The sequence below is a fragment of the Rhyacophila brunnea genome, unplaced genomic scaffold, assembly GCF_057557595.1.
Source record: "Rhyacophila brunnea isolate RB1 unplaced genomic scaffold, BYU_Rbru_1.0 scaffold_21, whole genome shotgun sequence".
NCBI classification, from domain to species: Eukaryota; Metazoa; Arthropoda; class Insecta; order Trichoptera; family Rhyacophilidae; genus Rhyacophila; species Rhyacophila brunnea.
Window position 1 is genome coordinate 22,255,088 of NW_028232871.1, and position 18,579 is coordinate 22,273,666.

General features: G+C 32.4%; 1 protein-coding gene across 1 annotated transcript; it reads right to left on the reverse strand.

Moving 5' to 3' along the window:
- Positions 1–372: 372 nt before the first annotated feature.
- On the reverse strand, positions 373–18,579 carry LOC147070857 (leucine-rich repeat-containing protein 58). The gene is made up of 4 exons (XM_085948965.1): positions 17,638–18,579; positions 3,938–4,154; positions 2,438–2,627; positions 373–1,819 (listed from the first exon to the last, which is right to left on the reverse strand). The coding sequence occupies exons 1-4, from the start codon at positions 18,129–18,131 to the stop codon at positions 1,644–1,646; spliced, it is 1,077 nt and encodes a 358-aa protein (XP_085805091.1). The 5' UTR covers positions 18,132–18,579; the 3' UTR covers positions 373–1,643.

An 18,579-nucleotide genomic window follows, 5' to 3' on the forward strand; every position in this document is an offset into this window, starting at 1 on the left:
CTATGATCTGCGAATGAATATATTATAATATTCATAAATATTTTTTTTAATATTTCCTGATTATGTATGACATATGTCTTAGTAATCTTACAGATAATAGAAAGCGATAAAGACAAAAGAATTATTGGAAGATAAGCCGACAAAAAAGTAGGTATCGATACTTTTCTTCCTATACCTACTAATACATTTTCTTTCGATATGACGGTCCTAAACTTACCCCAGGTTGCCACACTTCCGGTACATCCGGATGATGATGCGGGGATTTCATTTTAAATATTGTTGCATCTCAGAATAGTTTGTTATTATCCAAGTAAAATAATGCTATGTGCTCGATAGGGTGAAGGAAGGAAGAAGGAAAATGAGCGAAAGAAAGACATTGTTAAAGAAAACTTCTTTATTAGAATATTATAGAAGGCACTTTCAAGTTACCAAATCACAGATTCACAATAACATTTTTGATAACAATGCAGTAGAGGATATCTAATAGAATATTTGCAATACGATATAACAATAATCTGTTTGGTAAAAACAACACCGTTTGAATAATACCCAACTAAGTTTTGTGTCACACATTACCCAATTCAAGAAAATCTATTAAATCAAAACCAAAAAATGATTCTCCGCAAAACCGATTTTAATCGCACCTCCCCACCAATGGGAGATTTTAATAAATCGACAAGGATATTAAATTTACGCAGTGTTCATACTGACTATTTTCATACATAAAATATATAGGTAATAGTGGCACATCATAATAATACAATATTCAAATATAATTAATATTGCTGTAGTCTATTTTCCTTCATCGAATCTCTTGTTTCTTCGCTACAAATATTATCACAATTTTAATTCATATATTAATAAGTAACACCGATAAACCTATAATAACCTCCATAGTACATAATATTATATTAACAGTATAAAAATACCCTAGTACATACATACATTACACAGTTTTTCAGTCAGACAAGACAAAGTTTAAAACTAATTTAACATCCCCGTATAAAAATATGGTTTTTTTTATTGGTTTTAGTTATAATATCTGAAATCGAAAAACGAGTCACACATTGTCTTAACCGGTTCTATGTCTTTAGCGAGTTTTCTCGTTCTATGAGGCCGTGATCGACAGGCCGCACATACAAATTTTGCGAGTCATCTCAATGTCGATTGATTTGCATAATCTAACAAATTAAACACACAGTGACATCTGTTTGAATAATTATGAAATACTATACTATGCCACAAATCATCGGTATTACAGCGATTTTAGTAAAGTTTCGCTCTACATTCAACATGTGTCGTTAAAAATCTGCGGCCTGTCAGATACTGCTATAGTAATATCGTGAGGCATAGAAAAGGTTAATAGAATAGAGTTTTAGTTTTCAAAAGACTTGAAAAATATATTACGGTTATAATTGTATCTAGGTCTGTTGTGACAATGTGTTCAATTTCCAATTATACCGAATGAATTTTTTCATAACAATCTCTTGAAGATCAATCACTAAACGTAATATGTATGTCATACAAATTAAACTTTTTATTATAAAATAACACACATAATACAGTTTTGTTGACAATTTTTTATCATCAAAATGTAGATTACTACTATGCAATGTTTCTTTAGACGTGAGACTATCATTGTATCACCCGAGAAGAACCTTCTTCATCATATAACCCCTGGCCACGGAGTCGGACTCTCTACTTTCCCAGCTGCCCACGATGCACTTTGAACTGCACAAGTACTGAAGAAGTGGCAATCGATATTTCCCGCAGAAATCTACGAATTTTATGTGCTCCACTCTGCTATCGAAGAAAACACCTACGGTGATATCAATATTTTTGTAATTAATTATATATATAACCATATACAAATAATGAGATAGGTTTTATGCCATTTTCTCATGTATTATTAATGTAGAAAAATCATTGGGCTTAAAAATTTTTTATATTTTAATTTTTTTTTTTTTTTATGATTGTATGTTTTGTCAATGTAAATTTAAAAAAAAATACATATTGGCATTGTATAAATAGAATAATAATAACTTATTTATAGTAAAAACTAGATAATAAGTCATAACACTTCGTCTAAGATAAATTAAGCTGATATTTGTCTATAGGAAATGTGTTTACTGATAACTTTATATGTATTTAATATATTTATTAAAAAAAATATATTCACAAGAATGGTCTAAATGAGTGGACCCTTTTGTATATTTTAAAAACATTATGCAGTTGTCGAGATCCCTTTTGGTCAGACAATATAAAAATCATTGGGAGGATACGACAAATTTAATATGATAATTTATTAGCTTACCTGTGTCAGCCATTTTGCAGAACCCAATGAATATGACAGAGTTTGAAAGTGTTAGCCAAAGACTCTTTCATTTAGAATACGGTACATAAAGAAGAATATAATTCATTATTGACAATTAATTACCTTTGCATTTTGGGTTTACACAGCAGTGAGCCTGCTCAAGGTATTCAGCGAGGCAAGCGGGAATGTCACCAGGTTGTAGTTCCATGTTTTGCATTTTTACGGAGCGTGCTGCTAGTTCCAGAAGGGATGGCGGTTGCAAAGTGATGTCTCTCACAAACTGCACTACAAGAGGGTTATCCCTCAGGCTTAGCTATAAACATAAACAAAAAATGATAATAAATCAAAGGTTGTTATAATAAAATTTAGTCATTTTATAGGTTCGTTCACCCAGTCAATCGAATTGTACATTATCAAGCAGAATATTTTGCGCACATTATCTCTGTTTCAACTCAGTGGAATATTTCATTTACATATATTTCAAACTTTAAGATTCATCATTAAATGAGTCATTACCGGATATGTCGTTAATACAAAGTATAGATTTTTTTCTTTAACTTCTAATTGTACCGAATCATTGTATTGTTAATATTTGCGTTCTCTTGTTGATATGGGCTACTTTCATTTAAACAGTGTATTTCTTTTAAGTAAAGTGTTATTTAACCGCTGTAAAGATAACATCACTATATGTTCTGTATTAGAATAGTATAAAGAGAAATAAGCTCAATGTTGACATTTTAAAGCCTTTTTTATAACGCATGTGCCTCGTGTACTATAAACTATGTATTTTATTTAAATATGTTTATTAATCACATTAGTTTCCACGAGGAATTCACATCATCATTTTAACATAAATGACTTAGATGAGTTAAGTCCCTATAGCTTCATTTATACGTAAGACAAACAATCTAATAAAATTTTGAATGCTACATTATTGAAAAGCTCCAGTGCAACTACTCAGCGAACACAAACTTGATCTGATGAAACTTTGATGCTTCAAATACATTATCATCACGTTACGTGCTGTCACAGTGAGAAATGTGTAGTCGTTTTTCTTGGTAGGTATTTACAATGTTACCAGACTGATGCTACCATCCCGTAGCACATTTTGAACCTTTAAACAAACATTGTCAGTTAGCAAAATCTGCCGAAATCGCCAGAACAACAATGAAGTCACCTCATGCGTATCGCGCAACATCATGAACCGCACTAGTCAGTGAATGTTTATTTCTATTTTCTGCAGGCCTATACATTTTCGAATCATGTCAAAATTGTGTGTCCCTTGTTTTTAGTGGTTTCCTCTGGATTTTCTATTAAATTATTATCTATGTCTGGTGTTTACGTCTATAATATATGGTCTGCTGGTTGGGTTCAAACTGTTAAGATTATTTTAAATTAGCATAAATATTAATTCAAAATACTAATACATTAGAGTTGGCACTCTTCATCATTGAATTTATAGAGATAGTGATCATTCAAAATATATTGCGGAATCACGAAACCATAGTCTAAATTTGTCGCCGTGCCAGCATGTGACGTGATCATAATGTAATTGCAGCATAAGAGTTCATGTTATATTATGGAGTCAGGTCATATCTAAGTACGAATTGAAGACATTCTTACCTCTGTTAGGCATTTCAATGTGATAATTTCTGTAGGCAGTGTTCGGAGTCTGTTTTTATGGAGGCGTAACGATTTCAAATGATTCAACTTTCCAATACTGGCCGGCAGCTGTTCGATTAAATTCTCACTCAAGACCAGCATCTGAAGACTCTTTAACAGGCCGACCGAGTCGGGTATGTCCACAATTTTGTTTCCGCCCAGTACCAATATCTGTAGGCTGAAATAAAAAAGGAAAATCTTAATGGTTATACCGCAAAAAAAATTGTCCTTTCCCATGTGACAGTGGAGAATACATTCTTCAAGTATGTATATGTTACGCCGAATGTGCGAAATTGACTATTACATGAAATGGGCAAAATTTTGCCTAAATCATGAAAAATGCAAGCCCGTTGTCTTATCCATGAATTAGGCAAAATATCTGCCGAGGGCGTGAATTCGGCAGTAATTTTTCTGCCTAGTTCATGCATTGGGCAAATTAGATAGTAGCACTACGGTGGTGTTTTTTGCAACTAAACCAATGTGTCAAATGCTCATGCATTGGTCAAAATAGATGGTCGCGCTCCGGTGGTGTTTTTTGTAACTAATCAAACTAACCAAATGTGTCAAACGTCATTGATTATATAAAAATATACCAATCAATAACTACAATGACGTTCATATCCATTTACTATGCCCAAAAAAAATCTAGAACTATAATATGATAACGGAAGAATTTTATTAAAAGGTATTTTCGTGATTTGATTCGTGCTTGGGTATCAATCGTGCAATGGTCGAATGTATGTTTGTGATAGTTTGTTGACACTTGTTAGCTAACCTAAAAATGGACATTCAGTTGAATTCAGAATTACAAAACCTAACCTAACCTAATAATAATAATATTATATTATGTCCAATTATAACTAATAAAACCATCCGTATTAAATTTACTTTATACCCTGGCGAATTCACGCACTCAGCAGATAATATACCTAATTCATGAATAAGGCAACGGGCTTGACTATTACATGAATTGGCCAAAATTTTGCCCATTTCATGTAATAGAATTTCGCACATTCGGCGTAACATATATAAGAAAATAAAGCCCGAAAGTATTTATTACTATGGCAATAATAACTATTATTCTTTATAATAAATAATAGCGGAAAGCATTAAATGCAAGTTTTTTTTCTCTATTATATAGGCAGAGTGGTTAGTGTTTATCTGAGAGCAAATGTCAGGCATTATCAGTATGTAATTAATACATCAGGCATTAATGGGTACTTTATTGAACAAAGAGAAATTTGGATAGACGACTGCAATCCAATGTCCAAACTGATAATATACAATAAGCCCAGACATCTCTTATAGATATAAAACAAGAACAGACTGTATACCATTCGTTTCATAAAGACTTATTCTGCCTGAATATTGGCAAAAATTGAAACATCATATCCAACTCAAGATAGAGCATAGAACTTGCATACTGCGCAGTGGGGAGGTAGCTCCGCTGACTGAAGAAACGAGGATTAGTTATTGATAGGTGTAGTAAAATCAATATTATTTACTTATAAATACAGAAGTGTTCTGTGGCAATATTTGCATAATATCTAGTCAATACTGATATACGTCATAATACGATCGTTTGAAACTCGACACAAGTCCACACCTGGAAACATTTCTATCAAATCAAATGTTTGTGTGCTTTAATCAAAACAGCATTCGACAAATATTACTTCCGACGAAACAGTAAAATGTTCCCACCAAATATGGCTACACTCGTTTGTTTGTCAGAATATTTGCCGATGTTTCCCTTCGCGGCGAAATACAAAAATATGTGGTCATTTGTATATTTTTTTACTTGCTTTTGTGGCTTGTAATAAGTACAATGAGTAAATAAATATAATGTGATTCTAAATTAATAAAAATAATCATCTGGACAAAAAAAATATTTTGTAAAATACAAAAATATAAGTAGTATCGATTCATTCACACGCCGCTTATAATAAACGTTTCTGTTACAAAATTGGCAATCTAGTTATAGCTGATTAGCTCAACCTGTTGGGTCCATACCCAGCGGCGGCTCCTCTAATACCATGCAAGTGCTACGCACTGCCTGCATTTTTGAAGACATCACTCAATTTTTCATTGTTATTCATACGTGTATCACTCACTTCGCGAAGTAGAACATGTAGCAATATTATGAACAATATTCCGTTCATGAGCGCAAAACGCTTGCGATCCAAATAGATTTTCAGTTTGCACAGGATTACAATGAGGTCATTGTATACTACTTAAATGGTAGTCGAATGTTCCTGTAATGGCGTTTTGTCTAGAATTTTTTACACACTTTTAGATCGGCGCACGAAACGGACTCTAGAAACAAAAACGCCAGTTTCTGTTTTATAACAATGTAGGGGAGTTGATTTTTATAAATTTTTCAGTTAACATACTTAATGAAACGCCAACATTTTACGAAAATACAAACTGCCGCGTTTATTTCTAAACCACTCAAATACATTCAAAATAATAAAAAAACAAATCAGCGGTTATTTATTTGGCTAATGCATTGTTCGCTCAGAGCATAAAGCCATAAACTGTGACATTTATATTTCTTTATTGATATTAAATCATTCTAGCTGTTCAAAAACTTTTTTGAGAAATAGTATAAATAAACAAAGACATTTAATTTACCTTCTGAGAAATCGGTAAGAGAACACGGCAGCCTTTGGTGATTGAGGTAATCATGAAAAGACGCTTTACAACCTTACGTGGCTAGGACACGTGCTCCGGATGCCGCCAAAGAGTGTGACACGCCGTAGCCTTATGGCACAGCCTCAAGGGTTCCGTCGCCATGGCCGGCCCTCCCTCACCCTGCAGCGGTGCCACAAAAGCGACCTACGTGCTGCAGGTCTGACATGGCGGGAGGCGCAAGAGTTGGCGATGGACCAAGAAAAGTGGCGCGAACTTGTGCTTGCCCTATGCCCCAATGCTGGGTCGTGACAGGGTGAAAGAAGAAGATCTTCTCTTTATAGAAGGTAAACCATTGCGCACTACCAGAAAATGCTAGGCTGATACCACCGGCCGCCACTGTCCATACCCTGCATCCACATTATACGTCAAATTATTGATGGAAGATACTAGATGAATTTTACCAGGATGAGATGCGATCTAGTTAACTAGGGCCTGATTGTGATCCCTACTCTATTATGGTAGGTGTGAAATAACTTAATAAATGAAATAATACTATAAGATGGTTTAAAAAGAATTTAGTGGTTATGGATGTGAACCATAATATTATGTAGTCTCAGCAGTGGCGAAGTGTGAAGGTAGGCTGTTAAGATTCACCATAAATAGTGCACATTAAACTTTGTTAGTCATACGCATTTGTTTTTATTGAACTAAGACTACAATTTACAGATGGTATTGGTTAGTTTTTAAAAATCAAATTAACCCTGCCCAAACCAAACCGTAATATTTTTGGTATATTTTGGGCGATACGATGAAATTGTGCACACTTTTTCATTCATACTTATTTGTTTTCATTGGATTAAGAATACATATTAAAATCATTAAGCCCTGCCTAACCAAACTCTAATAGATAAAAAATACCATTCTATCTATAAAATATTCAAAGTTATGTATGATTAAATTGCATAATTTTAGATATTTTATAGATAGATGAGTATTTTATTACAATTATCTATTATGGCTTGGTTTTCGCAGGGTTTAATTGAATTTTAAAAACTAACCAAAACCATCTGTAGATTGTAGTCTTATTTCAATGAAAACATATACATATGTCTGACAAAGTTTAGTGTGCACTATTTATGGCAGATCTTAACAGCCTACCTCCACCCTTCACCACTGAGTCTCAGGTTTAGGTATAGGTCTCTATTCAAAGGATGCGTCATTCTACTACAGCATTCACCAGTTCAAGTCCAATAATAAAAGTAGCAGAAGAAAACATTACATTTTGTGATTTAAAAACCACCATGATCAGTATAAGTGCTGCTCCACTGAATTAGTTCCAAATACCAGATGACAAAATGGTGGCCAAACTCTGGTAGAGGATGGCACAAGAAGAAGAGGGTTATTTCGATAAATTGACATTTGTTTTTTATTTATTCCAAACATAATAGAGATCATATTTATGGAAAATGTTATCAACACGAAATGTATTTATTTTTATTAGGTATCTTTATAATATAAAAACATAAAAATCTTAGAAATACGATTTAACTTGATGTACATTGTAAATAAATGAGTTCACTTATCGCGATAATGGAAAAAAATACCTAGAATATCCCTATTGAGTAAACAGGTCAAAACAATAAAGTGACTCGTTGATTCTACAAAACAGAACCATTAAATTTGTGTTGCACAATTTATATTAATGTCAATAGCATGGACATAAACAAGGATGATTCGATCAGTTGACGTTGGTACAAATTTAATAGCTATTTACTGAAAATTATTCTTATGATGTCTACACTGTAATCGAAACAGATGACTGATGAGTGCATGGTATGTTGGAAATATCGCAACATCTTTGTTTACAAGGGTGATGTAAGTAAATACAACTGGTAATGACATTCTGAAATATTAAATATCATCCATTTTTTTTCTTTGTATGACTGCAGCCATTGAGTTACCATATAATAGTATATACATATAGGCTTTAGCTGAATTCGCATAGGTTTGACGCGCATATAATTTCAGACACTTCATAAAGGTAATTCACTACTTAATACTTCATCTGAGACGTTCATGGGTCGACGTATTGGTATTAGGTGTTGTGCAGCCAATATAGGTGAGCCGGAACTGAATGTGGACTCTACGATATTTCTGTTTGTGAGTGTGTCTATATGAGCGCAGTAAAAAGTTTCAAACCTCATTGACTACAGCAACGTAAATTGATGGTTTCACATAATGCTTTGGAAGTATTCAAGTTTATATTTCCTATGAAATTATAATATAAATTATATTGATTTCCACTTTACAATCAAATTAATTTACATTTCCTGATGACTGATAAGAGTCCTGGGCTCTTTCAACTGATTGCTTAAAGCACTATTTCATTATGAAACTCTTTGTTTACAGAATATACGCAAAGAGCCTTGATATTGTTACTTGTACTCATTGCTCGAGTAACAGGTCACTACTCTGTGTCAAACACAAGAGAATATTAAAGATATACTTGTGATTGAGCAAAGTGTCTTTCAATATACGTTTAAATCAGGGTAACAAAGGGTTCTGTTAAACTGAATCGTGAGGGCATTTCTTGCCTGTTAAGTCAGGCATTTTAATTAATAATCCATACTAATTTCAAACACAAATAGTACCAGGTAGATAGATAGCTCCAGAAAGTGTAATTTTTGATTTAACGTTGTGAACGTTTTTATAATCAAAAATTTTTAATAATAAGAAATATGTAATAAATGTATACTTCATGTTAAGTATTTATTATGAGGTGAAAGGCCAACATTTGCAAAATGTTGGAATAAATTATCTAGGTTCGTGTAGGTCCGTCTGTGAGAATGACTTGCATTATCTCGGTTTGGTGATCAGAATAATTCTCTGTAATTTATTTCTTATTGACATAACATTCTGACCTTGATAAGATGAAATTGCTTTTTTTTTCATTTTAAATGCAATAAAACGTTTTTTTTTTGTTTATACACTTTTATGACACGTGATATTTTTATTTTAACTGAAGTGGCATGCGCTCGATTCATATTTTATAGATAAAGAGTAAACTCTAAGGTCATGGATTCGTTCTTGATGTATTTACATACACCTTCGAACTGAGGACACTATATAGATTACAATTTCGGCATCATTTACAGTACCATGCCCAAATTTTTCTATCGCTTCCTTATGAGTACTTATATCAATGCCTCTGTGACGAATATAACTATTCAACACGGATTTCAAAAGCGGTTTTCCCAGTAAAGCCCATACCAGTGGTCGTCAATACCGCCCGGATAAATCCGCCTAGACAAAACCGCCCGCAAAAAATACAAAAATATATAAAACAAGTGTTTTTTTTGCGAATTGCGTATCGATAGAAATTTACATACACACGATAATCGGTATAATTTGAGATTTAATCCGTTGCAGCTGTTAGTAGAGTAATAACTTAAAATCATCAGCTTTTAACACTTAGTTAATGCCTTTGTACTGTAGTATTTCTAATTTAGAATATTTAAGAAGGTTAGCACCATTGATATACTACTAGATGAGGAGTTCCCATACAAGTGTCATTTTAAAAATGTACCACAAAAGATATTATGAATATCGTCTTATAATATTTCCTTGTAGGTATAATGCGTTAAGACCGTTAATATGGATTCCCGAATTTCACCCGTATTGCCCTGGCTGTAAAACTAAATTTGCGTTCTTGGAATAGTGAACCTAAGGGTACTGCAACTCAAAGCAGACAGAGCAAGTCGTCATGCGCCGACTATTAGTTAGAGTAAGATGCAAGCTAGATCGGGCTTACTCAGTAAGTTTTAACATTGGCCGAGTCGCTGAAAATCGGGCGTCATTTTAAGAAGCATATGATTCATCCAGTAGTATATCAATGGTTAGCACACAATATTAAAATTGAATTTAAAAAAAAAAATTTATATCTTTACTCGTATGTTTTTTTTATTTGTGTATGCAAAAAAATATAATATTATGTAAAAATAAAAATTGTCTCTTTCTAAATACAAATTCTAAATTGTATTGGCAGCAATCAGTGACGTCCCGTGGGGGTAGGCAGATTGAGCGTCGCTTGGGGACGGCAGTTACCCGAAGGGCGGCAAATCGAGGAGAATCATTATTTATACATAGAAATAGCTACCTAAACTTAGTAATAACGGAAATATATTTCCATTAAGGTGATGTCTCTAGGTAAAGTTGTTATCGAAAAATAGCTAGAAAAGTTTATTAATCGGTAAATATATATTCAAAAGTAATGAGAAAAATAAAATAAAAAATTAAGATGTATCGTGGAGTTCTATATACCAAAAATACGTGTCAAATTCGGTACATTTCTATCGGGTGGTAAGAATGAATGACATAAGATTTATTATCAAAATTACGATAAAAATGTACGTAAATCTATTACCTAGGGAAACGCTAAACGTTAATTGGAATTTATTATATCCTTATATCTTTTTTTTCAAATTTAAAAAACATCGATTTAGAGGTTAGAAAGCATGCAATTAAAATCGAAACATCTCGGTTCAGACTTAATTTATCGCAAAAAACGATTAGCGTTTCTATTAAAAATATTATTTAACAATTTTTAGGCTAGTTATTTAAATTTAATCTTGTATTTTTGTATATTAACGAATCGATTGTAAATAAAATGAATATTTGACAAGACTTTATCGACATATGCTGCTAACGCGGAAATAAATCGAACTATTTTTGAAACAGTACTTGCATAGATTAAAAAATACATACACACACACATACATTGAAAATAAAGGTTCGCCAGGTACGAAGACAAAAACTGTGTTAATTCTGCTGTCAATAATTTTTGTTTGCGATATTGGAGCATATGTCAATGGACTACATATATCAACCTCCACTTTCTGAAATAGTGTTGTGTAATTATTTCAGATATTTATTACTGTTTTGACGTACCTACCTTTTATAAAGCGATTTTAAAATAAATATAGTTTCATAATAATATAAAGAAAGCATACGAGCGAAAATGCCTAAGATACTTCTGACACACATCAAATTTAATCTTTGTCTAGTAACTGTACAATTTATCCATATTTATGTTAAGTGTTTAAAATGTTATAAGTAAAAAAAAATCGTCTATTCACGTGGTAGTCGCGAAAATTATGAACAATATACAATGTTAAAAATAATAAGAATTGTTAAAATTTCTAGTCACAATATTATTCAAAGACAAATTAACCCGATCAAAACAGCCTCGACAAACTTCCACTTCACTAACTTTTGTTCTATATGTTTATCCTGGATACAGCGGCAAACACATTTTGAAAATAGCCGATATACTGGATTATTTGTTAGTTTGGGTTAGTTTAAGTTAGATTAGGTAATCCTAACAAATAATCCAGTATATAGGCTATTTTCAAAATGTCTTTGCCGCTGTATCCAGGATAACCGACTTGTACCCTAATTTTAATTACATACATACTATTGTACTATATTTGGGCCATCAAACGTTCATTCCTGTCTACGGCCTTAAAATTATTATCTACGTGCCTATATAACTGTGTGCCGTCCTGTCAAAAAGTGGAGGTTGATAATTTAGTATGTAGAAAATAGAAGTTATTATTAGTCTCCATAAAATATAGGGTAAACAATTCAGTGAATGAACACATAAGAGGTGAATTTGAAAATAAATTAAATTAAAAACGATTAAATGAACTAAGAAAATTATTACAATAGGTAGGTACAATAAATTGTGTATAACCGTGGTATTACTAATTTTATGCCGTGATGCTTTGATAGTTGAACTTTTCATAATATTTGGATCACTATTTAGTTGCTCATTTATCTGCTACATCATAAAGTCGTAAATATTGTTTTTTTATGAAGCAATCATAAATACAAAAAATTAGGATCTACTTTTCAATCATAGTAGATACCTAGGAATATGGTATAGGTGTTGATAATTTTTAATTATTTATTCGAGATCTTCAGGGAATTACAAAAGTCCACACCTAGAAACCACTGGGCCAATAAGGTTTCTTTTTATATCTCCAAATCCATTTCACTTACACATTTATAGGTAAAATAAATAAAACTATCTTTTATTTTATCTTGCACTGTTCTTTAAAATCGACATTAGATTTTTTCAAAGAAATAACGTTCTGTCTTTTTCTTAGAATATTATGTAATCAGTGGTGCACTTACTTCAAATTCTAAATTTTTTTCTTACGTTTTACAATTTTTTTTTTAATTTGTCACTTATTTTGTCCTTGGGTTTGCTTATCAAGATTTGTTCGCATGTTTATTTACGTTTTTTCTTACCTCCAACTTCTTTTTTATTCAATTCGTTGCGTGTCTTACTTTATTCTTATCTCAGATATAGTTAGTTAGTTAATACAAACCGTCCACTCTGTGGAGGCCCATATGAACCCATTAGGATCGGACATGGTTGAAACGAAATGAATTGGGATGTCTATATAATATCGACATTGTCATAATTATAACTACAGTCGAACTCGGTTATTACAATCTCGGACATAGCGAGATCTCGGATGTAATGAGGAAACAGTCGTTGACATTTGGTATATGATTTTCTCCGTACATTTTTATTCACTGTTATAACGAGATACTTATCGGATATACCGAGCTAAAATACTGGTAATGTGTTGATCGTTTAAAGACATTTCGACCCTAAGCAATAAAATCCGATCGGACAGGATGCCGCCGGGGACAGATTACGTTTATGACACTAGTTAAGTGTCTAATTGTTGTTTTCGCCGACAATAAAAATACCTATTCTCTGATATAACGAGTACCGCTTATAACGAGCACATTCAGCCGGTCCAACCTTCCTAGTAATAACCAAGTACAACTGTATATTCCTTATTTTGTTTAATAATAATTCGAATGGCATTTGTTTTGCTATTCATTTCATATCATTCTTTTATTCCACCTCTAGTAGAAATTCGATGTAATTGTCAATTGTACAAGATTAAACTCAATCTTATAAACATTTGTACTTAAATGTTCATTTACTACTATAAATGAATTTTACTGTAGAAAAATATTTATATTAATTCGTATTGACAACGTAAAAAAATCTGGTTCATTGACTGGACAGGATACCCTTGTATTGCCACTGTAAAAAAAACTACGGTAAACAAAATGTAAAAATCATAAACACTTTAAATCAAATCAAATAGATATGTTAGAATTGTAAATATTTTATGGGGAAAATATTAATTGTAAATATTTTTACATAGGTAAGTAAATATATAATAAATTTAAATGCATTTTTATCAAGCTTATGATTTTTAATATGTGGCGACACACAATATTTTATTTTATATTTTATTGCCATCTGGTTGCGATCGACGAAAGTTTTTAGTAACACATTTTTAGAAATTCATGGTAGATGCCTGTAGATGCCTTTAGATGGCGTTGAAGTCACATGTGATCGTAAATTGAGGCAAAGAATTCGCCTTAAAAAATTCAGCTCACTGGTTGGAAACAAAATGTACTAATTATTACCATAAAAGATTTAAAAGGACTTTATTTTTTTTGTCGAGTTCGCTATGTTCTTGTTTACTTCCTTTGTCCTTGGACGTCACGTCCTTAGTGAACAGCAATGACACGTGTAGATTTGCAAATAATATTTGAATTGTAGGTAGGTACATACTTACATTAATTTAAAATTTATCCAAATATGTTTGCTGGTTACTCCTTTTGGAAGTTGTCAGGCGTATTTTTAAATGTACCTATCTGAAATCGTAGATACGCAATGTTGTCTATTGAAGCAGAAATGGCATTTAAATTAGATTTAGTGGTATTGTTAGTAATGTATCCATACAACACATTTCTTAGATATTGAAGTCATGAAAGGATGATAAAAAGTACTGTAAGTATAAAAAAATGTGGCAGCATTTTGGTAATGCCTAGGGGCGGCATTTTGTCTAGGGACGTCACTGGCAGCAATGTCTGGGTGGCAATGCCTGGGTGGTAATGTCCGGGCGGTTTTGGTTCGTGCTGTTTTGTCGGGACCCCATTAGAAACGGACTTCTGTATTCGAATAAGATATATCAAGAAATGAGGACTTCATTTATACGTAAGTTGTTGGTTAAAATGTGAGACATTATAAGGAGACTGAAATCAAATTAAAGTTTTCTAGTTGAGTTATGGGAAATGGTGGAAGGGGGGTCGAGCGAGACAAGCCCATATAACGATATGTACCAATATAAAAAAAATTGTTAAGTGACGAACGAATTTATTTATAATGTACTCTCACAGAGTTTTCCCGTAAGTAGAGACTACATATACTAGATTTACAATGTCTGTGGAAACTTTTACTTACAAAGATGAAATAACAATATAATATGGTCCATGAAATAGATACCTACAGTTTCTTTGAGCTAAAACAAATTTCATTGTGAAACACCCATGAAAACTTGAAAATACAATGGATAATATTAGGTTACGTTACATTGTACGTCAGTTTTGGTTTCCTTAACAACACAATGTATTGTCTGTTTTATAAATAAGCCCTCTTGTGTAAATATAAGTGGTTTCAAAAATTCAATACAAAACATGTTTCATTACTGACAGTCTCGTGTGGATCTTGCGATTTTTTAATGAGAAATGAATGTTAGCCGTCATGTTGTTAGCATTCAGCATATTAGATTGGTTACTATCTGTCTAAATACAAAGAAGAAAACAACATGTGAATTTACCAGAGGCGGGATTCAAACCCATCACCCATAACTTCAAAAGAGAAGATTCAGTGACTATTTCAAAGCTGTGTTTGTGTTCAATACAAACTAAACTAAAAACCACAAAACCATTTCTTTTATTCAACAAATAATTCACAAGATTTGAGAATGTAACATTCCACAGTGGCGAAGGGTGGAGGTAGGCTGTTAAGATCCGCCATAAACAGTGCACATTAAACTTTTTCAGACATACATATTTGTTTTCATTGCAATAAGACTACAATTTACAGATAGTGTTAGTTAGTTTTTAAAATTCAATTAAACCCTGAGAAACCAAGCCATAATAGATAATAGTCAAAAAATACATGTCTATCTATAAAATATCTAAAATTATGCAATTAAATCATACATAACTTTGAATATTTTATAAATAGAATAATATTTTTTATTTATTATAGTTTGGTTTAGGCAGGGCTTAATGAATTAAAAAAAATAACCAACAATATGTGTAATATGTATTTTTAATCCAATGAAAACAAATAACTATGAATGAAAAAGTGTGCACAATTTTGTCGTATTGCCCAAATTAGACCAAAACTATTATGGTTTCGTTTAGGCTGGCTTTAATTGATTTTTAAAAACTAACTAACACCATCTGTAAATTGTAGTCTTAGTTCAATAAAATCAAATAAATATGACTAAAAAAGTTTAGTGTGCACTATTTATAGCGAATCTTAACAGCCTACCTCCACCCTTCGCCACTGACATTCCATATAGTGAACATACATAACTTGTGAACACCCTTAATATATATCGACTAGAAAAATGACATTTGAAAAAAATACAATGTTCGACAGGATTTGAACCCGTATATCCACTGGTATAGCGCCAATATGCTTTAACCAATTAAGCTATGTATCTAGCTATTATATAAGCTATATAGAAATACAATAAATGCATACAATGAGCTTGTATGACTACAGACTTATTTTAATTTCAATGTCGAAATGGATTCATAAAAAGTTAGATAATGCAAATAAATTAATAGATTATAAATGGACCAAGTTTTGTTCATACTTTCACGACGTGTTCAGGACATGATAGATATCGTATGTTTTGTCAGTATCTTAATCATTGACAAGATAAGATACTAAATATTCACTTGCTGTATGGCCTGGAGTTCAGTTTGCCACAATCATTCAAATTAAATCCTACTTAATTACGACAATTTTAACTAGTAGTTCTTACATGAAATGTTCATCAAATTACGTTATAAATTTTTTTTTCTCATGGGTATATGCATGAGATGTTTTCAAATTATGTCTTATATGTTGAATAAAAGAAACAGTTAATTAAACACGTATTATATATACCTACTTAAAAAAGAGCTCGCCCTATACAGTAAGACCTCGAGTTTAATTCGAATTGATTTAAAAAAAAGTATTTTGTGTCATTCTACGATTAGAACAATTTTATAATTATTGATAAAGGTCGAATCATGGACCATGTAAAAAAATCAGTACCAATGCAATCTATGATAATTACCAAGAAAAGAAGAATATTACCTAATAGAAGAAATGGAAAAATATTTGTTATATAGATAGAAGATAATAAAATGCAGCAACAACAAATTGCAATAAGCCTTATGTTCATACAGGAGAAAGCCATAAATCTTTTTGAACAAGTCTATAAATGATGATAGTGTTGATACTCAGACATTCATTGTAAGCTGATTCGAAAATTAAAAGGCCGTAATAAACTACACAACATCGTAACAGGTGAGGCTGCCAGTGCAGATAGAGAGGGAGCTACGAATTTCATTAAGTCTAGCAAAAACCATAAAAAACGGGGATTAGAGGATTATTTTCTTAAATGTATGTGGGTACTATTTTATTTTCACCTATCCTTCGAAACTAATAAATATTATTTAAACAAAAAAAAAATCCGTAATGTAATCACGAAATTCGAGGACCTACTGTATTGCAATAAGGGTGATTGTTACAAATTATTGTCAGATGTCTTTTCTGGAAAAACTAAAAAATTTTCTGTTCTCTTCTGTTGGTGTACCCTGTAGATATGTCAAAGAGTTACTTTGGCAGTTTTGACAAAATAAAAATGAAACATTGGCATTGGACCATTCCAGAAAAATTAAATTATTCCGAATGAAAAAAATATTGTAAATACTTATAACTTATGAATAACTGTTTTTAAAAATGTGCTACAAATTTATACAGAAAGATCAGTTCATATCTTCATAAGAGTCCTAAACATTGAAATGCAGATTTTTAAATATAACTGTCATCGTATAACGTTAGAAGGATTCAATTAACTCACCCTATCAGTTTCCATATATCTTTGGGGACATTTGTAATTTTGTTAGATCCTAAGTACAAATATTTTATAGAAGTCATATCGAGTAACTGTTCCGGGAAAGATGTCAGTCTGTTGCCGCTCAAATTTAATTCTTTCAGCGTTCCCAAGTTGTCATAGAACGACTTGGGAAGGGATTCATTTGTCAGGTAATTGTGCTTCGCCGTGAGGGAGGCCAGCGGGCATGTATTGAAAATATCCGGCAGAGTCTTCAATCCATTACTGCTCACGTCCAAAACTTTTAAATTAGAAAATCGCAATATATTGTCAGGAATCGTTGTCATTCTATTGCCAGTCAGCAGGATTATTTCATATTGGTCGGAAGTTTTCTTTTCTCCATCCGCCCATTCGGCCAATGAATTGTTAATTGCGGATAAACCCAGCATCCGTCCGGATAAATTTAATGTTTTCTGCTCCCTGGAATCACTGTCGCAACTGTCCGAAGTATAGCACTCCATGTTTGATTGAATCTGTATCACTTGTCACTTTTAAATTTAAAGATATACTCGAAACAGAGTTTCAGCGGTTTCCAGTAGAATATTGCTAACTGAACAGACGGCTACACATCCTCGCGATACGCTTTAAAAAGAATCAGCTTGTCTAAAAGTCTAAAAACTGATAAGAGACGGCCGTCGAGTCGTAGGCCAAGCGACAAATGCGATAAGTGGCACAGCCGCACTGGGTGTATACAAAGAGATTTGCAGTCTGCGAGTCTGGCTTGAAGCGACAACGAACGGATGAGCGTCCACACCAGTCAACGACTCAATTGCCCACTTGATTTATATCGACTACTATTACTACTGCCACTACAGATACGCGCAATAAGATATTCTATATTTCCAACATACATAATCTCTTTCCAAATAATTGTATTCAATGTCAGAAGTCAGAACACCAGATGTGAGT